The sequence below is a fragment of the Pinus tabuliformis genome, chromosome 2_1 (genome assembly GCF_031772625.1).
Source record: "Pinus tabuliformis cultivar Carrire ecotype Pingquan chromosome 2_1, CPIR1, whole genome shotgun sequence".
Lineage (NCBI taxonomy): Eukaryota > Viridiplantae > Streptophyta > Pinopsida > Pinales > Pinaceae > Pinus > Pinus tabuliformis.
Genome location: NC_142299.1, coordinates 736509517 through 736532886, shown reverse-complemented (window position 1 = coordinate 736532886; position 23370 = coordinate 736509517). Strand labels below are relative to the sequence as shown.

The following is a 23370-nucleotide window of genomic DNA, read 5'->3' as shown; positions in this document are numbered from 1 at the left end:
AGAGTGGAAGCTTGATGGTACTTATAGTGGCTGAAGCTTGGTATACACCTTAGTCTTACCCGATTAGATACCTTGGTCAAGTATCTAACTTGAGAGCACTTTGGTGCCGTATGACTCTTTGTCTTTGTAGATAATTTCATTTTGAGATCATCCTTGTTCCCATATGTAAAAATTATGAATACCTCCCTAGTTAAGGGGGAGTGTTGAAGAATGTAACTAGTGTCGGTCTTCATAATTGTATTTGAATTATGTATTTGTTAAAAGAAAGAAAATTATTTGTAAAAGAAATTTTTATTGACTTATTAAAGCATGGGTTTAATGCTTGGGCCAATGGTCAATAGGTCAAGACCCTTCTTGGGCTCCTTAAAGTCAGGAAACGATTTTTTTTGTGTCTTGTCTATCCTCCACCAAGTCAACTCCTTTCTCTACAAAAGGATGCTATATATTCCTCAAGTCAACCTCCAAACTAGAAAACCTACAAGTTGGCCTATAAACAAGCCTACAAATCGGTCTCAAGTGAAAAAGTTGGCTTCAAGGATTATTCATGTCGGCCCAAACGTATAGTGGCAAACAACTATTTATAGCATATCGTTTGACCATTTGAAGACAATATTGTGATTTGCAATTTTCGAGGCTCGGTAAGAAGAAACAAAGTAATCCAATGTTTTGCTATCATTGCAGGAGGCAAAGTTCTGCTATCATCACAGGAGGCCGAAGTTCTGTTATCATTACAAGAGGCTGAAGTTCTACAATCATTATAGGACGCTGAAGTTCTGCTATCATTACAGGAGGCTGAAGTTCTGCTATCATTACAGGAGGCTGAAGTTTTGTAATCATTACAGGAGGTTGAAGTTCTGCTATCATTACAATGGTAATTAGAGGGGGCTGAGAATCCTTGAGACAAAGACCATTACAAAAGGATGAGAACCCTTGTTGTAGAGGCCAATACATTGTTGCAAAGAATACCAATTGTAGGGATCATAAAGATGAAATTGAAGAATGGAAAGGAGTTGATTTGGTGGTTGGATATAGTCTATTGGTCAAGAGGCCAAGTGTGTATCATGATGATCTAATCTACTAGAGAAAGAGATGATTGGGTTTTCCTCTTCATAGGGGTTTTTCCCTGGCCTTGTCCCTACTTCTTGTGTTTGTTGATCCTATTTGTTTGTCATTTGTCTTGATGAACGTAATTGAAAAGAATAATTAAGAAAAGGGAAAGAATAATCATAAGAAAATGTCAAGGAATAAGAGAAATCCGCTTGAAGAATCTAATTTGTTTGATGCCGTAGATTTCTCAACAGGTGTTCTCCAAATGAAGTTGAGTTCTCCCTTATATATAGAGGCTTCTCATGGTGGTCGAATAGCCCTTATGAGACCGACTTGTTGCAACTAGGCTGACTTGATCTTGGAGGGTCTTTATGACTCAATTTGACTTACGTAAATTTTCTTTACATGATACAAAGTGCCCAATGGGGTCTTCCATATATGACAATGACTCAATTGATTTCTTGACTCTATGATAGACCCTAGAAGCACTCAATGGGTGCTTGACCTACAAATAAATTGACCTTGAGTATGAAACCCATGCTACAAAAATAATAATGATAATTTTTCTTTCTTTTTACAATATACAAGAATTAAGAGTACATTTCATATTTATGAAGATTGAACATAGTTACCTATTTCAACACTCCCTCTTAACTAGGGAGGTATTCATAATCCATGCAAGGTACTTGGACATTCTCATACTGAAGAATTCTCATAAGAAGAGTCAGATTGGTATGCCATCTCATAAGCTATTTATTCAACTTATATCAATGCATCTCATCATATCAACCAACATTGTCACATAGTAAGGCCTTGGCTAACAACTCTATCTCCACAATATTAGAGCACATTGTTGGGGAGACAAATGATTTATAGACACCTTCATCATTGTCTCTCAAGGCACATACTGCATCCGAATGTTCACAAGGTATGTCCTTTTAGGACCATTCTTGTCTTGGATTAACACATCCTCAAGGAATTTCCTCTTCGACTACTCTTACCTATTGGGTGCCCTACCTCATCCTCGAAGAGTATCAGAATTCAAGTGCTTACCCAATCCTCTATTCTTTCTTCACATCATGAAGACAAGAATGATGTGTCTATCTCTCCCTCTCAATTGGGGAGGATCTACCCATTCTTATAAAAGGAATGTAACCAAGCTCCCTTTTAATGAGGGACTTGTTTCCAGCAACCCTCTGCTCTTTTATGGAGATCATGGTACTTTCAATTGCTTGTAGTGCTCCTCCTTTCGACATCATGTCATGAACTTCAACTTCTTCATCATGGAGCCTTCTTCTTTTAGAACATCTTTGTAGGGCATCGACCATCTTTTCCATCACTTGCCTTCAATGAAGCATAGTGTTGAACCAATAGTTATGTCATCCTTCTCTTCATCGGGAAGTGGCCTTCTTGTCCACGTCTGGTTATACTTCATACAACTACCTTTTTCAAGTCATGTTTCTTTCAGGATCTTCCATCTAATTTCATGAGTACTAGTTGTAAGTGACTTCTACAACCCTCTTTCAAGAGCCCTGTTTCAATCAAACCAGATGTTTTCTCAAGAATAAAAAAATGAACATCAAATCAACATTACCTCTTTATGATGGCCTTTCGTCATGACATCAACTTCTTGCAACATCAACATCCTTTAGCATACCGTATGAATCCATCTCCAAGACATACATTACCAAGGTTCTCCTTTTCTAGCATACATATCAGGGTCTTCATACCTTCTCCATGGAGATGTCATAGCTAATCCTTCTTGTTATCAGATGTTGATCACTTATCTTATCTTACGTGACTATATATACATCGAACTCTTCTTTCACCTTCTTCGCATATGGCTTCCTCAAGATCTTCTATACATAGTTCCTTCATCATAGGAACAATTGCCAACCACCTCATATTCTTCATGAGGTCATATTATGTTGATTTCATCTTGTCAATATGTAGAAGAGTTCACGGCATATTGTCTACATGCCTTCATGTATCTTTCTAATGAAAGAGTTTTCTTCATCATGCTCATGAAATATAGCATTCTACCCATTTTATCTGCAATCATATGATGACATGAATTTATCTATCTATTATCAAATATATGCATACCTCTTCCTTCGTGTGGTCATCTAGACTTTCTTCTAGCGGCTTCCTTTCCTTGCTTGAAGATGAAAGTACTTCAACCAACTTGATATGCTGCACATCTTTGTCATCATACCATCATCCTTCTAACCAGTGGAGTCCACACAAGGTGGAATGTAGACTATTTGCGAGATGCTTCTTTTAAGAGGTGAATCTTTTAACAATGATTCCATTGAAGGATCTTGATTCCCAATGAAGGATTCTGCAAATGCTCCTTTCTAACAATGATGATATATGATGACTTTATCTTCTATCTTGCTAGATGACTTTTTCCAGCCATATAAACTTCTTATTTCGGTTGACATTCTATGCTTCCAATGAAGATGCCATGAGCTACTTCCTTTCTATCATGTACTATGACTTCTTCAACCATATAGACTTTTACTTTGGCTATGCTTCCATGCCTCTATGATGATGTCATCTCAATCTTTGCTATAATGCATCCTATCATACTTGTGATGCTTTCCATTGTGATAACTATCTCCTACAAACTGAAAAAAGCAAAGTATATGATGTTGTCTTAGTCATAGTAAAGGTATTTCACTTCTTCCTTCTTTGACTTCTTCTACTTCTTTGGTGACATGGGCTTCATTTCTTTCCTTTCTCTTCTTGTTGTCCTTTTTGAGTTTAGGACAATTCCTCTTGAAGTGCCCATATTCATTACACTCATAACATTGAATCTTAGACATGTCAATTTTCTTTTGAAACTTCTTTCGAGGCTCAAACTTTCCAAATTTCCCTTTCTTCCTTGCCATAGCTGCATATGCTTGAGTTTGTTCATTTGATCCAACATCGTTCTTTGCCTTTAATCTAGTTTCTTCAATTTTGCATAATGACCATAGATCGTTGAATGGAGTGGTTTCCTTCTTCCCATAGATGCTTGATACAAAATTGCCCCATTCATCAGGTAGTGCATTGAGCACAATGGTGGTCATCTCTTGATCAAACATTATTTCTCCTAGCTCTTGTAGTTGATCTCTTATTTGAGATACCCTCATTAGGTATGAGGCTACCCCTTCTTCCTTTGATACCTTCATCTTGTATAGTTTGGTTCTTAACGATATAATTTCTCCTGTAGTGCTTACAGAGAACAATTCTACCAACTTTTCATAGATCTCTTTCACTGTCTTCAACTTTGCTACATAAGGGATGAGAGAATCCTTGATTGACTCTATGAGGATCCTTTGAGCCCTTATTTCTCCTTTCATGTACTTTGATAGAGCTTGAGATTGCTCTTGAGATGGTTTGGAGATTGATCCCGTGACATATTCACTAACTTCATTTTATATGAGGATCAAATCTATTCTCTTCTTCCATGCAAGGTAATTCGATGATCCAACAAGTTTGTTATTCTCCTTGCAGAAAGAAGTCATTGTAGATTGAGACATAAAGATATAGAATACTTGTCAAGTGAAGATGCTCCCTGATGATGGTATCTTCAACTTGGTGTCTTCTTGATGATGTTGACTTCCACTACTCCTTTGTTGTTGACAATTGAAGATGCCTTCTTGATGATGATTGCCTTCTTGACAATGCTTCTTCTTCAAGATGGGGAGAGATGATTTTCTTCAAGGATGTTTGAGATGTGATCCTTTCTTTAATGTGAGGGAGATCACTTTGATGATGAAGTGCACTTTCTTGCTTCCTTTGATTGATGATTGTAGAATGTGTAAGCTTTCCAAGAGTGCTTCAAGTGTAGAATCCTTCTTTTAATGGAGGTAGGGTCTTTGAGGTCTTCTTCTTCTTCAAAGTGTTGTTCCTTCTAGATGATATGAACCTTGTGATGAGATGGATAGTCCTCCTTGATGCTTCTTAGTTCTCCTTGATGATATCCTTGTGCTTGGCCCTTATGTATCCTTCTTCAATTGGAAGACCTTCAAGCCGCCTTTTCTTCTTGTTGTCACCTTAGCTCTGAAACCATGTTGAGAAATCAAGGGCAACTAGTTTAGGGTGATTTCTCTTACTTTGATAACTGCGTGTGATGTTCTTTTACTTAACTTGATGTACTTGTAGTTAGTTTCTTCCTTTATCTGATTATTATTCTGTTTTTATCATCAAACAACTACCAAAACATAAAGATCAATAGTACACAAGGACACAAGATGTAGGCTGCTAACCCACAAGAATTCTTCTCTTCTAGTAGAATCTTCAAATGACGAATTCCAAGACCTATGACCCAAGACCAAGTCAAACCTCTTCTTGATGAGTTGCTCCAATACTTCAGATTTCAACCTTCTTCAGAATTTCAAGTTGCTATTTTAGGATTGCAACTTTCGGCCCTTTTGTACTTTCTGCAGTTTCACACGTGTGGGAGATATAAGTCAAAACTAAGTTGCAGGAAACGTTGGAGAAGGGTCCGTTTTCCGCTGGAAACAAAACGGAAACGAGGAAACTTGTACCATACGGCCTGGAAACTCGTTTCCGGCTGTACTGGCCCATTTCTCGAGGAGGAAACATGGCCAATACGGCCGGAAACGAGTTTCCAGGCCGTACGGTGGAGTTTCCTCTTCTAACTTGACTTTTTCTTGTATTTTTTTTTAATTTCTCCGCTTCTAATTTTTTAGTCGGCGACTAAAATATCTTCTAGATGCTTTTAGATGCCTCTCAAGTTATAAAAATGATGATTTTTTGAGTGGGACAACCTAATGTTCAAGCCTATGGCCCTAGTAAAAGTGACATTCTCCTTTATTTTTCATTTTCATCCTTTTACTTAAATTTTTAACATTACCATGAAATGACTCGGGATGTTTGAGAGTGGTTTTGCCCTCATTGGATTTCATATGGAGAAAGTAGAATTTGAGATCTCACTCAAAATCCAGCAGACTTATTTGTTTTTCAGGATTTCAGGATTGGGGGGATTGCAATGTTTCCATTGGATTTTGCCATGTACTAGGGTATGGGACTTGTATTTAATCAAGAGAACCAAACCCTCTATGCAGGGGAGACTCCCAATAATCAAGAGCACGTAGGGTACTAGGGTATGGAACTTGTGTTTAATCAAGAGCACTAAGGTCGTTCAACTTTTTTTTCCACTGGAAAAATCCGTAATTTTCATTATTAAGGAAAATTACATATTGTAGATGCTTTTACGCATATGCTGATGTTCACTTTGTACATTGTACCCTTTGCAAAAAGATTCTGTATGAGTTTTCAGTTCAGATTTGCCACGCAGGGCATTCTGTTTGAGCTGTTACAGTATGCCTTTTCGGCAACACATCTTACTGTTTCGACAAAAATATGTTAAGCTTATCAAATTTCATCTGTCATATACATGCAAAAAACTTCAGTTTGTTTGATGACCCGGTGTAGTCTGGTATCCCGGGTCTATGTATGGACGGTGATAATATTTGTGTTCCTGCTGGCCTTGAATTTCTGTGATCTCCCAAATACCTTTGTCCATCAACGCGGCCTCCTTGGATAATTTGTCAGCGCCTTTGTTATGTTCCCTGTAGATATGAGAACATGTAATATTGTTAAAAGCTGCTTTGAGTTCGAGTACCTCATTCAAGATAATGCTGAGTGTGTGGATGTGACATGCATATATTCCATTGAACCAATTTATGATAATTTGAGAGTCCCCAAAAATATTGATGCTAGTGCAGTGATGTCCCAATGCAAAATGGAGTAAATGTCTCAAAGTGATAAGCTCAGCAAAGTTGTTGGTTCCAGTGCCCAGACCCGCCTTTATTTTATAATAATGATGCTCAGATTTATGTATGATAAACCCACCCCCACAGCTCTGTCTGTTTGCAGCACCATCAAAATAGGCCCATGGGGTGCTATGATCAATGCATGGGGGAGGATTTGGGAGGCGGGTTTTTGGAGGGGGTGGGTCAGGTAGTTCTCTGAATGCAGCTATAATACCAGCCTCCACCAGGGGCCAGTGAACCTGCTTGTCTTCAAATATTATGCGGTTTCTTGATTTCCATAAGTGCCAGTTTACAATAATTGGCAGGTTGGTGATCTTCGATCCTTTGTGTCTCCTTTCCCACTCTATCCAAGCTTCTGTGAGGTCTGTTCCATCCCAATTTCCAGTGTAATTTATGAAGCTTTTAAGATTTGACCAGAGATTCTGAATTGTTCTGCATCTCAAAAATAAATGCTCCGTGGATTCTGAGGCTTCTTTGCATAATACACACCAAGTTGGTCCATACTGTGCCCTGTGCATAAGATGTTCCCCCGTGGGAATCTTGTTCCTCAAGATACACCAGGTGAATAGTTTTGAGCGTGGCGCTGCAGAGTGTTTCCATATGTTATGCCACCAGCTAGCTAAGACATCAGGTTTCTTATGACTAATGAGCTGCTTGTAGCCTGCCTTAGGAGAGTAATTTCCGTCCTCGGCTTGATTCCATATGAGCTCGTCTGGCCCCTCTATGATTCTGATATGTGATTCGATCAGAGCCTCTCTGTATTCCTGCCATTCAGGGTGCCATCTTCGGGGCAGATTTAGGTGATGCGCTGTTTTCCATGCCTGGTGGAATATGTCAGAGTTTTCTTGATCAGCAATTTGCGCAATTACTTTGATGTCCTGTGTGAGGAGGTATTCCACCAGTTCTTGTGAGAGGATATGCCGCCCGCCACTGTTAGTCCAAGGGTCAAGACCGATCCGAGCTCGAGTACCATCCCTGATTCTCCATACCAGATTGTCTCTAATTAAGGGAAGAGAGTGTATTAGAGCTTTCCATATGGAAGATATGCCAGATTTGTTCCAATTTGGAAGTCTGATCCAATCCAGGGTGCTGAGAGGCCAGATGTATTTGTGATAAGTGAGACGGGTCCATAAACTCTGAGATGTTAACAGTGCCCAGCTCATTTTCGCAGCCAGAGCTTGTGCGAAGATAGGGAGCTCCTTTAACCCCCAGCCTCCCCAATTCTTCGGGATTGCTATCTTTTGCCATCCGATCCAGGCGAAGATACGCTTGTCTTGACTACCTACCCATAGATATCTGTTGCATAGTTGCTGTAGACGAGCCAATATGTGCCGAGGAATCCAGGCGAGCGCCATCCAGAATACCGGGGTTGCTTCCAGCACTGATTTGATCAGGACTAACCGCCCAGCCCTGGAGAGGTATCTGTGACTCCAACAGAATAGCCTTTTTTCCACTTTAGCTACAAGCCAAGCCCAATCTGCGATCTTTTGGCTTGTGGGTTTTAACCAAAAACCCAAGTATTTTAGCCCCCTGTCCAATAATTGTGGGGTGTATGGGAAAGCCTGCCGGGCAGTTTGAGACTCATTTACAGAGGTCCTGGCCAGAGTTATGGTAGATTTCATCCGGTTGACCTCCATGCCTGTGGCTTGTGAGAAAAGATTTAATATGCGGAAGAAATTTGTGGAGTCCTGTATGCTGCCATCCAAGAGAATTAATACATCGTCTACAAACAGTAGGTGAGTGAGGTAACATTCTTCTGTTATCTTAAGACCTCTCAGAGCCCCTTCCCTTTTTGCAGTGATGATTAGACGGCTCAAACCTTCCATGACCAATAGGAATAGGAGAGGCGAGAGTGGACAGCCCTGTCGGAGTCCTCTTTCTGAGTGGAAGAAATGGGAGGCAGAACCATTGATCAGGATGCTGAAGGAGGGTGTAGTAATACAGGCCATGATCCAATTTATGAGGGGATGTGGGAAGCCCAAATGGATAAGGATCATTTTGATATAAAGCCAGCTGACACGGTCAAATGCTTTTGCGAGATCGATCTTCAGGAGTATACATTTGAGGTGTTTAGTCCAGATGGAATGAAGCGCTTCCTGGGCGGATCCAATGGCCTCATGAATCTGCCTATCCTCTAGGAAAGCAAATTGCTGGGGGGCGATGTGCTTTGATAGAATGGGCTTGATCCTATTAGCAATTATTTTTGAGATGATCTTGTATAGTACATTGCACAGTGAGATGGGGCGGAAATCATCAAAGGAGGTAGGGGAGTCGGATTTTGGGATGAGGGCAATGAAGGTGGAGTTTATGGCGTTATAGAGGCACCCCGATGTTCTGCTTTCCTCAATCACCCCAAGCAGGTCTCCTCCCATGAGATCAAAAAAGGCAATATAGAATTCTATAGTCCAGCCATCCGGCCCAGGACTCTTTTCTTTCTTGAACCATTTAAGAGTGCTTTCCAGTTCTTCCATAGAGACAGGGGCTGTGAGATCTGCAGAGTCCTCATCATTTACAAATCTAGGGAAATGAGTGGCCACATTGATGATTTCTGCCAAATTTGTGCCAGCAGGGCTCTTGTATAAACCTCTGAAGTGCTCCGTTCCAAGCTGGGAGAGCTTGTTGAAGGAGTCCGCAAAACCTCCTTCAGGTAGGGGTAGATTCCAGATAGTGTTTGCCACTTTCCTTCCCTTGGCATAATTGTGGAAGAATCTTGAGTTTTCATCCCCTGCTTTCAGCCATGTTGCCCTACTGCGCAATCTGAGCGATTCCTCCCTCTGCCTGAGAATATTGTTCTTCTGATTTTCCAATTCCACCAGTCGGGCTTTGTCATCTCCCGTAACGAAACCCAGATTCCGCTCATCCAGAAGAACTTTCAGTTCTTCTTCCACTTGTGTGATCTGAACATCTTCTCTTGCTTTCTTTTCTTTTGCCCAGTTGATAACTAGGTGTTTTAACTCAGTAAGATTTTTACAGAATCCCCTAGCCAATGATGATTCTCTGTCAATGGGATGCGCTTTCCAGTAGTCTGTAACCAATTTAGTAAAGTCTTGGTCCTGAAGCCACACATGATTGAATTTGAATGGGGCTTTTGGCTTATGGTGAGGGCCCAGGATTTCCAATAAGATAGGGGAGTGATCTGATATGCCTCCCGATCCCACCCATTGCTTGTAGAAATGTAACTGATGGATCAGGGGTCCTTTCATCAGGAACCTGTCTAATCTACGAGCTAATGCAGATGCTCCCACCCTTCTGTTTCTCCAAGTGGGCAGTGGTTTCTGCATAGGTATATCAATGAAGTCATTCTGATCCAAGGTATTTCTCATGAACTCTGTGATGGTGTCCACTTGCGCCATTGAACCCCATGATTCCCTGAATCCCATTGAAAAATTCATATCTCCTCCCAGAATGATTCGATCAAGAGCCATTAGATTACGATTGAAGAATTGTCTCCAGAAGCTTTCCCTCTGTTGGCATGGACCATATATGTTGACAATACGAAGGGACAGGCCGAGATCCGCCGAAAAGATGTCTGCTCCCATGAATCCTTGACCACCCCATGAGGAGTCCAGCCTGATAGATTTTGGGTTATAACCAATTGCCAGTCCCCCCGATCTTCCGTTAGCATCAATTGCCAGGAACTTCCATCTGGCCGCCAGAGTGCTTAAGGAAAGAGATATAGCCTCTGCAGGGCCAAGTGTTTCTTGAAGGAGAATGATATCAGGTAATTCGACCTCAAAAAGTCGTTTGAGAGCTAGTTTCTTTGGGGCACTAGCCAGGCCCCGACAATTGAAAGATAGACACTTCATGGGGGGCGATCCTCGGGGATTTGGCTGCTCTAAGGACCCCGTCAATGGTGGATTGGCGCCCAGATGCGACTTCCGCTCCTGCACGCCTAATGGCTTTGGAAAGATCGGTTTTTCTGCCCCGGGAGGACAGAGATCCAGGGCCCAGTGGGACAATACCCAAACCGGCCTGCGGTCCAGAGGCGTCCGACTGAGAGGGCCGAGGGCGAAGGGAGTAAGGGTGGGAGGAGGGCTTCCTGGAGGATGAAATCGAGGAGGGCGAGGATGCGGGAGGCAAAGAGGGCGGAGCAGTAGACGGGATCAAGGGGGGCGAAGGGATGGAGCAATGCGCCATGGTGCAAGTTACATTTGAAAAAACGAAATCAGATGAGATGCCAGAAGAAATAGAGGGAGGGATAAGAATAGTACCCGAGGCCTGTGCGGCTGCTGCAGCTGCCCGAGCCCTTGTCAGTGGAGGAGAAGGCGAGTCTAGCTTTTTCGGTCCTGCTTTCGCTGGAGAGCCCTGAGCTGATGCATTACCCTGAGATGGGCGGGGGATGATGGGCGAGACTCCTCTGGATGATAAGGGCGAAATTTTTGGAGAGTCTTCCGGGCTTTTGTTCAGTGGGCAATCCTTGAAGAGGTGTCCCACTTGGTGGCAGCGATTGCAGCGAAAAGGGACACCTTCGTAGTCGAGGATTTGAGTTCTGCTGTATTTACCCCATTGCAAAGTAATCTTTTCCTCCAGTCCGTCTCGGGTATCCAAGTACACCAGTACACGTGCTAGGGTTCGTTTCTTCGTTTCCACATATGAGCGGTCATGATCTAGGTACGTGCCCAGTGCATTTCCAATTCGGATGAGTGCTTCCTCACTCCAATACTGTAGCGGCAGCCCTGGCAGACGCACCCATAGAGGTCCTGCTCCTATCTGTTCGCGCTCGGGATCAAATAGGGGGCTCCATCTCTTAAGTAACACTGGTGCCATTTCGATGTGCCAGTACTGTGCAAGTACTAAATCTGTGTAACCCTCTTTCGCAAAGTGTAAGGAGAACCACCCCCTCGGGAGAACATGAACCTCCGGTAATTCTATGAGCAGGGCCCCCCAGATTTCTTTTACCCATTGCGTCAGTCTGCCTGCTGAGAAAACACGCCCCCGCACATGTCCTACCAATACCGTTCGTGCCATGGTCATTGTTTCCCCTAGGTCCGATGGATCGCCGAATGCTATGGTAATATCTTTGGCCGTCGCTCTGATACACTTTGATTTCCGCTTCTTCGTTCGTGGCGCCGACGGATGATCCACTAATGGGTTTTTTACTCCATCCGGGAGGGAGGGTTTCGTGGCTTTTACATTAATGGCCGGGGTGCCGAAACATCCTGATGGCCGCGTCCCTGTGTCCTGGAGGGTTTGTGCTTCCGTCACCCGGGTTCCTTCTTGTGCAGGAGCTGGATCGTGAGGCGGAGATGGAAACGGATCGAAGGACAGAGAATCGGGAGAGAGGGAAGTGAGGAGGAGTGCCGTACCAGGTGAGAGGGGCGGGGCTTCCAGTCCGGGCGGCGAGGCAGTTGCGCGAAGGGAGTGCGGATCTGGAAGGGAAACCACAGGAGAGGTGTCCAGAGCGTGAGTCTCCGCTGCAGTCGGTGGAACAGAAACCGGGACCGTAAAATTAGGGCTGCTGAATATTATATGCCCTTCCAGCGGATCCTCGGAATAATCCACGAGGTCCGTTTCCATAAAACCCTCCATGTCGGTCAACCGGCTGTTAATCGGCGTTGAAAGCTGGGCAGGCGCGAGCTCGACCCCGTCGTCCGGTACATGTACAGGCCGGTTTATGGACAACAGCCTGCGGTCCTGCGGTTAATAGTGAGCTCTTACCCTAATCCTTCGCGGTCTCGGAGCTCCATCCCTTCGAACCCCGCGTCATACCTCCGTTCCGCGTCGTTCCTCCATAAACATGAAAATTCCTAAGGTCGTTCAACTATGTAGGAGGAGATACCAAATCAAGCACGAGACGAGAAATTAGAAATTTCTCATGGCTGATTTTGGATACTGTTATTTTCATTATGTGATCATTCATGAGTAAATGTGATGTAAATTTAGAGACTTATAGTTTATGCATTGACAATTGATAATTTAATCATAATGTAATAAATTAGAATGTATCATATATGCTTTATGATTGCACATATTTCTTAAATGTCCTATAATATATATATATATATATATTGCGTTTCCCCGTTTCGAAAATTTGGGGGGGTCACGTTTCATACCCGTGCCCATTTGGAAACTCTTACCTGTTTCCCCATTTCGTGCAACTTAGGGTCAAAATAAGGTCTTCTCCTTGCTTGCTTTCCTACCTTGATAATTCGGCTTTCAATCTCGATGCTCCTTGACCATAAATTCGGCACCTTGGTGTGACTGCAATTCGGTCTTGCTGTAACTCAAAGAAGCCCAAATTCTTCTTCACACGTGTGGGAGATTTAGCCCAAAACAGTCCTTAAAAATCTCGGATTCTTCTTGCTTTAGATCTCCTTCTCTTCGCTAGGATTTTGGCTTCTTTTTCTTGTCTTCTTGTAACCAAACTTGTGTGTAGGTGTTCTCCAAATGAGGTTGAATTTTTTTTTTGTGCATAGGTTTCTCATGGTGGTCGAATAGCCCTTATGAGGCTGACCTGTTGCAGCTAGGCGGACTTGATCTTGGAGGGTCTTTATGACTCAATTTGACTTACATAATTTTTCTTTACATGATGCATAGTGCCCAATGGGGTCTTTCATATATGACAATGACTCAATTGACTTCTTGACTCTATGAAAAACCCTAGAAGCACTCAATGGGTGCTTGACCTACAAATAAATTGATTTTGAGCATGAAACCCATGCTAAAAAAATAATAATAATAATTTTTCTTTCTTTTTACAATATACAAGAATCAAGAGTACATTTCATATTTATGAAGACCGAACCTAGTTACCTATTTCAACAATTTTTGTGCTTGTGCTTTTTGGTGTTTCAGCTGTCATGTTTCATAGGGATTCTACTCTAATGTGTGGTCTGCATAAGTACTTCCAACATATTTCATTTGGGAATGTTTTAGAGTTTTTGTATGCATTCTTCCATGTTTCTTCCCAGGTTGCTTGGGAACAGTTTTGCAGCCAGCAGTGGCTAACATTTCTCCTGTACCTTTCTGGTCTCATTTACACTTCTTTTGGTCCATCTACCTGTAATTGGGTTCATCTAGGACCTAGTTTGACTATTGGATGAATAAACGGATTCAGTCTTTTCCGTTTCTAATATGCTGCTTGCACATTTTGCTCTTTTGTTTTACACTATTATACGACCTATAAGATTCTCCTTTGTATGTATAAATTCTCTATACTTTCCTCCAGCAAGAAAAATATTATCTAGGAAAACTGTGTTAATGATACTTTTGTTGCCATAACTTGGAGACTTTCAAGTACCTTGCTTAAAAGTGGTTTCCTACCATACTTTTAATTTACGAAATGTTGAATATCTCCACTATTACCATCTCTATTCACTCTGCTGACATGTATATTTGCCTGTCAAGAATGGGTAGATAATCAGAGCTTTTTCTTCACACCATTGCTGCATTTATATTATTACCATCTCTATTCACTTTGCTGACATGTATATTTGCCTGTCAAGAATGGGTAGATAATCAGAGCTTTTTCTTCACATCATTGCTACATTTATTTGTATTACCATATAATTTATTAAATTAAACTGGAAGACCAGCTTTTTGATCTGCTTTCTCTTTGCAATAAACAATATCGATATCCATTTTTCTCATGTGTATGATGTCTGTTGAAACTTGCAGGTTAATGCTGCTCTGATTGAAGCCCTGAGAAAAGGTACTAGCTTTGGTGCCCCATGCGTTGCAGAAAATGTTCTGGCTGAGATGGTTATTAAGGCAGTACCTAGCATAGAAATGGTCCGCTTTGTCAATTCAGGGACGGAAGCATGCATGGGCATGTTACGTTTGGCACGTGCCTTCACAGGTAGGGAGAAGATAATTAAGTTTGAAGGCTGTTATCATGGTCATGCAGATGCTTTCTTGGTAAAAGCAGGAAGTGGTGTTGCAACTCTTGGGCTTCCTGATTCTCCTGGGGTCCCCAAAGCTGCCACATTTGAAACTCTTACAGCACCCTACAATGACATAAATGCTGTGGAGAAACTATTTAATGAAAACAAAGGAAAGATTGCTGCTGTGATTCTGGAGCCTGTAGTTGGCAATTCTGGTTTCATCGCCCCTGATAAGGGGTTTTTGCAGGGACTGCGGGAGGTTACAAGAGCAGATGGAGCACTTTTGGTCTTTGATGAGGTTATGACAGGCTTCAGGATTGCATATGGAGGTGCCCAAGAGTATTTTGGTATAACCCCAGACCTTACAACACTTGGGAAGATCATAGGAGGGGGGCTTCCAGTTGGGGCATATGGAGGCAGAAAGGAAATAATGATGATGGTAGCCCCAGCAGGGCCAATGTACCAGGCTGGAACACTGAGTGGGAACCCATTGGCCATGACTGCAGGAATATGCACTCTTCAGAGGTTGCAACAAGCTGGTAGTTATGAATACCTGGATAAAGTAACTAGTCGGTTAGTGCAAGGTCTCCTTGAGGAGGGGAGGAATGCAGGTCATGAGATGTGCGGTGGACATATTCGTGGTATGTTTGGTTTTTTCTTTAACGCGGGGCCAGTCTTGAACTTTGCAGATGCGAAAAAAAGTGATGCTGCCAAATTTGCAAGGTTTCACAGGGCTATGCTGGAGCAGGGTGTCTACCTTGCTCCCTCACAGTTTGAAGCTGGGTTTACGAGTTTAACCCACACTGAACAAGATATAGATTTCACCATAGCAGCAGCGAAAAGGGTATTTGAGAGTATTTAAAATTGTCATTAGCAGCTTTCCCTCAAATACAATAGTATAATTAGTGGAGAATTACTTTGTAATCTATTTGTGTTTTTTTTGTTAAAGCATCTTTGCTATGGAGATGTCACTGTTCAATTCTCTTTACACTCTCAATTCTCTTCATACTCTCGGGTTCTCTTCACACTCTCAATTCTCTTCACACTCTCGGGATTAGGTTCTATGGTTGGGCCAGTAAGAAGTGCTCATTTTGAGTGGATACCTGGTACAAATATTACTCCGTGGTAGTGGTGACCAATTTCCAGAGACTCTGCACCACATAAATAAATAAATAAAAAGAAGAGGAAAGGGTAAATTTATGCTTTTTCTTTGTTATTCTAGATTCATTAAATCGAATCAATTGGTGATGATGACAGACCGCCAATCCTCCAATACTTTCTCACTCAGCGTGTGCAGATTATAGAATTTGCACAGCTTTTTCCGAGGAGCTCCATGTGGGTCTGGTGCGGAGCTCCCACGCCACAAGGAGAATGTGGGTACTACCACGGATTTATGTTCGAGGCATTAGCTTTGTCACAGCACAATCAAATTCAAAACGATTAAATTAAGGAAATAAGTTTAGTCAGAAAACTTAATATTAATCTTTAATTATTTTGTTCCATAGAGTTCACATATTTAATAAGATTTTTTTTTACTATTTAATTTAATATTTTTTATATATTTGATAAAAAATTAAATATAATCTGAGTTCATAAATTTTTATCTAGTTGCATTTACTGATATTAGAGATTGAATTTAAATATTAAAATATAAAATTTTAATAATCTTATTAAAAATTTATAAATTTCACATATTTAACAAGGTCTTACTCCAGCTTCTTAATATTTTCATAATTCTTGATTTAGTTTAAAAACTTATTTTTATCTGTTCATTGGTATTTGAGTTTAGGTGATAAAGTAAATCCAAGTTAGAAAGATGCTCCTTATAATTTAGGGAGACGTCACTTATAATTTAGAGTTGGATTAATTATATGTGTAGAGGGTGATGTTTGTATATACATTTTTTTTTTTATGGAAAATTCGTAATTTCATTAATAAAAAAAAATTACATTTTGTAGATGCATATGCATATTTCGATATTTTTATCGATAGATAATCGCTTCTAAAGAAGCACCAAAGCCCACTACCTATATCCTCGCAGGGAGGTAGTAGCCCAATCAGAGTCTGTGAGAAGAGTCCAAAATAAAACAAAAATACAACATGGAAAATATTATCTTTATCCACGCAGGGAGATAATTCCAAAAACATGAACAGTGCCAATCATATAATTGGCTGAATATCAGTGCAGAAACAACGAAAAGAAATATGTACAAAATATGAAATAAGTGTCCAATGATCAGTCCATAATGTCCATAAAAGGCCTGTGATAGTACTGGTAGAGTTCTTCATCAATCTGTTCGCGGATCATCTAGATGCCCTGCTCCTGGATCGCGCCTTCTTTGGAAAGACGGTCAGCCTCTGAGTTCCGCTCCCTGTAGATATGTTTACATGAAAAATAGTCAAAATTGGATATCAATCTTAATGCTTCATCCAGAATGTGTCTCAATGAAAAAGACCAGCAATAAGAACTTTTGTTCAACCAGTCGCAGACTATTTTAGAGTCCCCAAACAGTTGTAATGCATGGCAGTTCTTTTCCAAAGCAAAGCGAATGATATAAAAAGTTGCTGAGAGTTCTGTGAAGTTATTCGTTCCCCTTCTTAAACCCATAATCACGCTGTAAGATTGCCTCTCAGAAATGTGTAGGATAGCTCCCCCACCACAACCTTCTACTTGTGCAGCCCCATCAAAATATGGCCAGGCCCTGTTGAGGTCAATCTGTTCCTGAGATATGTTTCGTGTGATAGGGGAGGGCGGGTCATCGGGATAAGGTCATAATCTGCTTTGATCATGGCAGCAATGATAGTCCACCTAGGGGGGGCATTCTGGAATATTAAAAGATTGCGAGCTATCTAGACAGCCCAACAAAACAACAAGGGGAGGTTTCTCAATTTGTGGGGCATGACAGAGGAAAACCAAAGGTTCCAGGCATCAACCAGAGAGCCCGATTGCCAGATACAGTTTGTGGGGACAGCTGCTGACACAAGATTCCATAAATTGCGAATAACATGGCAGTTCAAGAATATGTGGGAAGCAGATTCACCATCCATGTTGCAAAAATGACACCAGTGAGGGCCATAGAAAGATCGCTTCATCAGGTTATCCCCTGTGGGGATTTTATTTCTCAGTATGCACCACATTAATAATTTGGATCTAGGAGGCACCTTTAGCTTCCAGAGGTGTTTCCACCATTGATGAAGGATTTGGGGCTTCCGCGGCTCTGCCAGTACAATGTATCCTTCCTTTGGTGTATATCTCCCTGTTTTCACCAGAGCTCAGATTAACTCGTCATCACCATCTGTAATTTGGATATGAGCCTCCAGGAGGGCTTGTGAATAGTCCCTCCAGATCTGCTGCCATGGAGGAGGAATGTTAAGTTGAAGATCTGTTTTCCAAGCCTGTTGAAGGAAAGAGGAGTTGAAATCATCAGCTATGTGAGCAAGGTGTGTAACATTTTGTTCCCTTAGGTGCACTAATAGATCTGGAGGTAATTTGTGCATGTTCCCACATCCAATCCACAGATCTATCCCAATGCGCACTCTGTTCCCCGAATGGATTCGCCAAGTAATACTAGAGCGGATGGGATCCAAAGCTTTCAGGACAACCTTCCATATGATCGAAATACCGGTAAAGAGTCTAACCGGTCTTCTGATCCAATCCAATACTTGTGTAGGGGCGATGTATTTCGAGTAGGCCACCCTTGTCCACAAACTGTTTGAAGCTACCAATTGCCATCCTAGCTTCGCTGCCAGTGCTGAGGAAAAATCGTCAAGCTTTTTGAGTCCCCAGCCTCCCCATTTTTTTGGAAGTGTGAGTGCATCCCACTTTGCCCATGCATATATTCTTCCTGGCTGATTACCCCTCCATAAGAATTTGCAGCAGAGATTTTGTATCCTCAACAAGATGCCTCGAGGTATCCAGGCCAGAGACATCCAATACACCGGGGTCGCTTCCAGGACACTCTTGATGAGTGTTGAGCGGCCTGCACGAGATAAGAATCTTAAGTACCATATGCTGAGCCTCTTTCCAGCTTTGCAATGAGCCAAGTCTAATCCGCTATTTTGTATCCTATTGGCTTTAACTTGTATCCCAAATATTTCAGCCCCTCTTCCAGATCAATCCGTGTAAAGTGGAATCTGTGGAGAGCATAATGTATTTCATGCTGTGAGCAGGCTGTGACCGTCAAAGTAGATTTTCCATCGTTAATGATCATCCCCGTGGCCTTTTGAAATAAGGAAAAAATATCTCTGATCGATGTCAAATCCCCTACGCTCCCATTGAGAAAAACCAGCACGTCGTCCACAAAAAGAAGGTGTGTTAGCGTGCAATCATCCGTAATCTTTATACCATTGAGTCTTCCTCCCCTATGATCTTCTGTTATTATTCGTCCGAGGCCTTCCATGATCAGGAGAAAAAGTAGTGGTGAGAGAGGACACCCCTGACGCAATCCTCGAGCCGAGGTGAGGAACGGGGATGCACTCCCATTGACCAGGACACTGAAAAGAATGTTAGTGATACATCCCATAATCCATTTAATAAATATGAAAGGGAAACCAAGGTGGGTTAGAAGCATTCTCAGGTATAACCAATTCACCCTGTCGAAAGCTTTAGATAAATCCACCTTCATTATCATACCTTTGCCTTTTTTGCTGTGGAGAGAGTGTAATACTTCCTGTGCTGTCCCAATCGCCTCATGGATTTGGCTGTCCTTTAAGGAAGCAAATTGTTCAGGTAGGATGTGCTTTGATAAGATAGGCTTCAATCTGTTTTCAATAATTTTGGTTATTATCTTGTACAAACAGTTACAAAGCGAAATGGGACAGAATTCATCAAAAGTGGATGGATTATTAGTAGTCTTTGGAATTAGGGCAATGAAAGTGGAGGTAATGGCCGCTTCCAAGCGTCCCGAAGCCCTAGACTCCTCCACTACACTAAGGAGATCCAGACCAATCAATTCAAAAAAAGCCAACTAAAATTCGATGGACCAACCATCAGGCCCTGGGCTTTTGTCCTTGCTGAACCATTTTAAAGTGGCCTCCAACTCCCCCAAAGTGACCTCTTGCACCAAATCCTCCTTGTCCTCTTGCTCCACATACCTAGGGAATAACTGAGCAACTCTGATAATTTCTGCTAAATTAGTCTCCCTGGGGTCACTGTAGGCATTTTTAAAGTGTGAATTTGCCAGTGAGGCGAGTTGAGGGAAAGTGTTTGCTGTCCTTCCTTGTTCATCCTGCATTTGCCAAATGGTGTTTATAGCTTTCCTTCCATTAGCAAACTTTTGATAAAATTTTGTATTAGCATCCCCCTCCTGTATCTAGATGGCCTTGCTTCTCAATCTCCATTTGTCTTCCCTTTCTTTGAGGATATTACCCCAGGCTGAGTAGAGGGATGTGATTTTATTCTTGTGCTCCTCTGAGCTATAAAGTCCTCCCATCTCATTTTCAAAAACTTCCAGCTCAATCTCTATCTGTCTCAGTGCATGGTCATCCTGAATTTTTTTTTGATGGGCCTAGATTTTGGACATCTTTTTAAGCTCTGCTAGGTTGCGGTTAAACCCAACTGTTGTTGCACCTCCAACCCCTGGTGGGTTTGTTTTCTAGAAATCAGTAACCATGCCAATGTATGATGCATCCTTAAGCCAGGTTGAACTGAATTTAAATGGTCCTTTCGGCATGTCTCTTCCACATTCCATTTCCATATAAATAGGTAAATGGTCTGATAGTCCACCCGTGCCAACCCATTGCCTGATATTGTATCCCAATTCCATGACCTGTTCTTTGACAAGAAATCTGTCTAGTCTGCTTGCAAGTCCATTGTTACCAACTCTATTGTTCCTCCAAGTAGCTTGAATTTTTGCAACATGGACGAGAAGTAGTCCAAAAGGGAATCCCTTTGTGCACGATGTCCCCATGATTCAGCATGTCCTAAATAAAAATTGAGGTCCCATCCGATTATCAGATTATCAACCAAAAATAGATCCAGACCTAGGAGGCGGTCCCAGAATTCAGGGCAGTTCTGGCAAGGCCCATATATATTGATAATCCTTAAGAGCATCCCCAACTCATCTGAGTGTACATCGGCCCCTAAGTAGCCTTGTCCGCCCCAACAGTTAATTTCCTTGATAAATCTCGTGTTTATGCCCAATGCAAGTCCTCCAGACCAGCCATGGGCATCCAACCCCGTAAATCTCCAACCCGGCAAAGAGTGCTCAAGAGAGCGAGCAATATCAATAGCAGGACCTAATGTCTCCTGGAGGAATATAATATCCAGAGAGTTGGCAGAGAGTAATCGACGAAGAGCTAGTTTTTTGTCGAGCCTAGCCAACCCTCTGCAATTGTAGGATAGAATCTTCATGGAGGGGGTTCGGATGGGGTTGTTCGTGCTCTAAGAACCCCAGGGATGTTAGATTGTTTGCCCAAAGCAATGTCAACATCAGCTTGTGCTTGGGCATTTTTAAAATCAAAGGGACGACCTCGAGAGGCCTTGGTGGGGGGGGGATGAAGGATATTAAGACCAACATGGTCCTGGACCGAATTCCTCGATCGAGACCGTGTATATATCTTGGTTCCAAGGCCGCTGTCAAGGAGGCCGAGGGCTTCGGAGGAAGGGTGGAGAAAAGTGTGGGGGGAGTGGGGGGGAAGGAGGTGGGGGGGGGGAGCAATGTCACATACACTTTGTACAGGGGTCTCAATAGAGAGAACAGTGCCCGGACCCAATAACTGCTCAGATATTGAATTATTATGAATATTAGAAAAGCATTGAGTGGGGGGCAAGTGAATGGAATTCATACTTGATGTGTAGGAGTCACCCGAGGCTGCCGCAACTGAACCAGGGACAGGAGGTGGGGGGCGATGGGGCGGCCTACCATGCTTCCTCGGAGTGCTCTGAGCTGGTTCTGAAGACCGCAAACCAGGGCCTGAAAATGTTGCTGTTGCTCCAGAGTGTGGGGTAGCAATTCGATGCAAGTCATTACAGGCACGAGGCTGTTCCTCTCTTGCATTGTCTTCATGCGACTGAGCCTCCTGTTCCTGAGAGTCCTGAGTAGAATGTCTCACTGACTTCCTGCTATTCCACTTGTTCAGAGGGCAATGTTTGAATAGGTGCCCCACCTTGTGGCAACGCCTACATTTGAAAGGTACTCCATCATAGTCCAACATCTGCCTTCTCACAATGTTCCTCCACTGTATGTTAATGTACTCCGGAAGCCCATCTTAGAGGTCCATGTGCACTAAAATCCTGGCATAAGCCATTCTTCTTGTCGAGATAAAAGAGTCATCATAGGAAAGATATGAACCCATGGCATTTGAATCGCAGGGCAAACCATCCCCTAACGAAGGTTTGAACTCGAGGAGGTTCCGACAAATGATGTCCCCAGACTTCCATGGTCCATTTTTGGAGCCTCTCCACGCTGTAATGTCTGCCCCTGACTCGACCCACTAGAACCTTTTTTGCCGAGTCCATAGCTTCACGGAAAGGTGTGTCCTCAGATAGCTTGAGGAAGATTTCGTTGCTGCTCTGTGGGAGGCGTTTTTTCCTTTTGGAGGTCCCTGATTGTTTGTTGCTCGTGCCTACCGTCGACTTATCCGCCTGTACCGCCGCAAGTGTGTCTGAATCTTTCTCCGTTGAAGGTCCTTTTGCCCTTATATTATCAAAATGCCCCGATATTACACCTATGCCCGTGAAGTTGCCTGGGGGAGGGTTCCCCATGTCTAGGGGAGCAGATTGAACCGAAGTTTGGCTTTCTTGTACTGGAGGATACCCTTCTAAGGGTTTTTCCGTCCCTTCCCCTGCAAGAATTGAATCCAAATCTGGTCCTAGGGTTTGAGCACCCAGAACTTGCCAGTGTTCAACCTCCGATAAGGAACCTGTGAGGAGCGGAGGGCCTGTGTATTCCTGTATGGCTGAAGCTTCTAAAGGAATCGAAATGGAGGGTATGCGCTGCCGAGTGAGAGGAGGGAGTGCTTCGATCTCAGCAGAGAATTCATGGTCAAAAGCTAGATAATCATCCACAATGGTCCCGGGCTGAGACCATGTCGGCTGGTTTTCCGTAGGAACTGCGGAAAATACATCTTTGTCCTCCATAACTGTCAATAACCCGAGCTGACAGCTCCCTGCAAGTATGTCGGTGGGGGATCAAACCGTCTAGGGGAGACCAAAACTAACCGGAATAAAAACCGCAAACAACGAATGAACACTGTGAGGATGCTGCGAAAGGTCTGTAACGGGGTCACCTTCTAGGTCGCTTCCAATTCCTTGAAACAGGGTCGTTCACCGGGCTCGATGCCCTAACCCCAGTCACCTATCTGCTCGTTGCCTGTCCTCATCGCTTGTATATACATATTTATTGAGTATATGGAATTATAATTTGTTAGAATGTAAATGTACTAATGACCGTATAATGATCTTTTGATTAATTTCTTCTTCAACAACTCATCATATTGTAAATATTTTATCTTATATTTATTATGAGATTTGTTTTCTTTTTATTCTTTTGAGTAATTTATTCTTCAACAACTCATCATATTGTAATTTGTTTTTATCCCATATTTATTATGAGATTTTTTTTCCTTTTATTCTCTAATATATAATAAAAGTGAACGAGACTTTATAACGTGTAATGTAATGAGCTCTAATGCATATGTGGGGGTGTAGCTTTTTGTATGGTTAGTGTTGAAGAATCTAGGGCTAATGTAGTTAGTGAGATTCTTCTTTA

At 42.4% G+C, this 23370-nt stretch overlaps 1 protein-coding gene across 2 annotated transcripts in view; it reads left to right on the top strand.

The window, feature by feature from the left end:
- Positions 1-15866, top strand: part of LOC149202690 (glutamate-1-semialdehyde 2,1-aminomutase, chloroplastic-like) — a 184347-nt gene extending 168481 nt beyond the window's left edge. For both annotated transcript variants that reach the window (XM_089403202.1, XM_089403203.1), the window contains one exon: positions 14454-15866. In XM_089403202.1, the coding sequence (XP_089259328.1) occupies positions 14454-15521 (1068 nt within the window). In that variant the 3' untranslated portion in view covers positions 15522-15866. The remainder of the gene's footprint in view (positions 1-14453) is intronic.
- The last annotated feature ends 7504 nt before the right edge of the window (positions 15867-23370 follow it).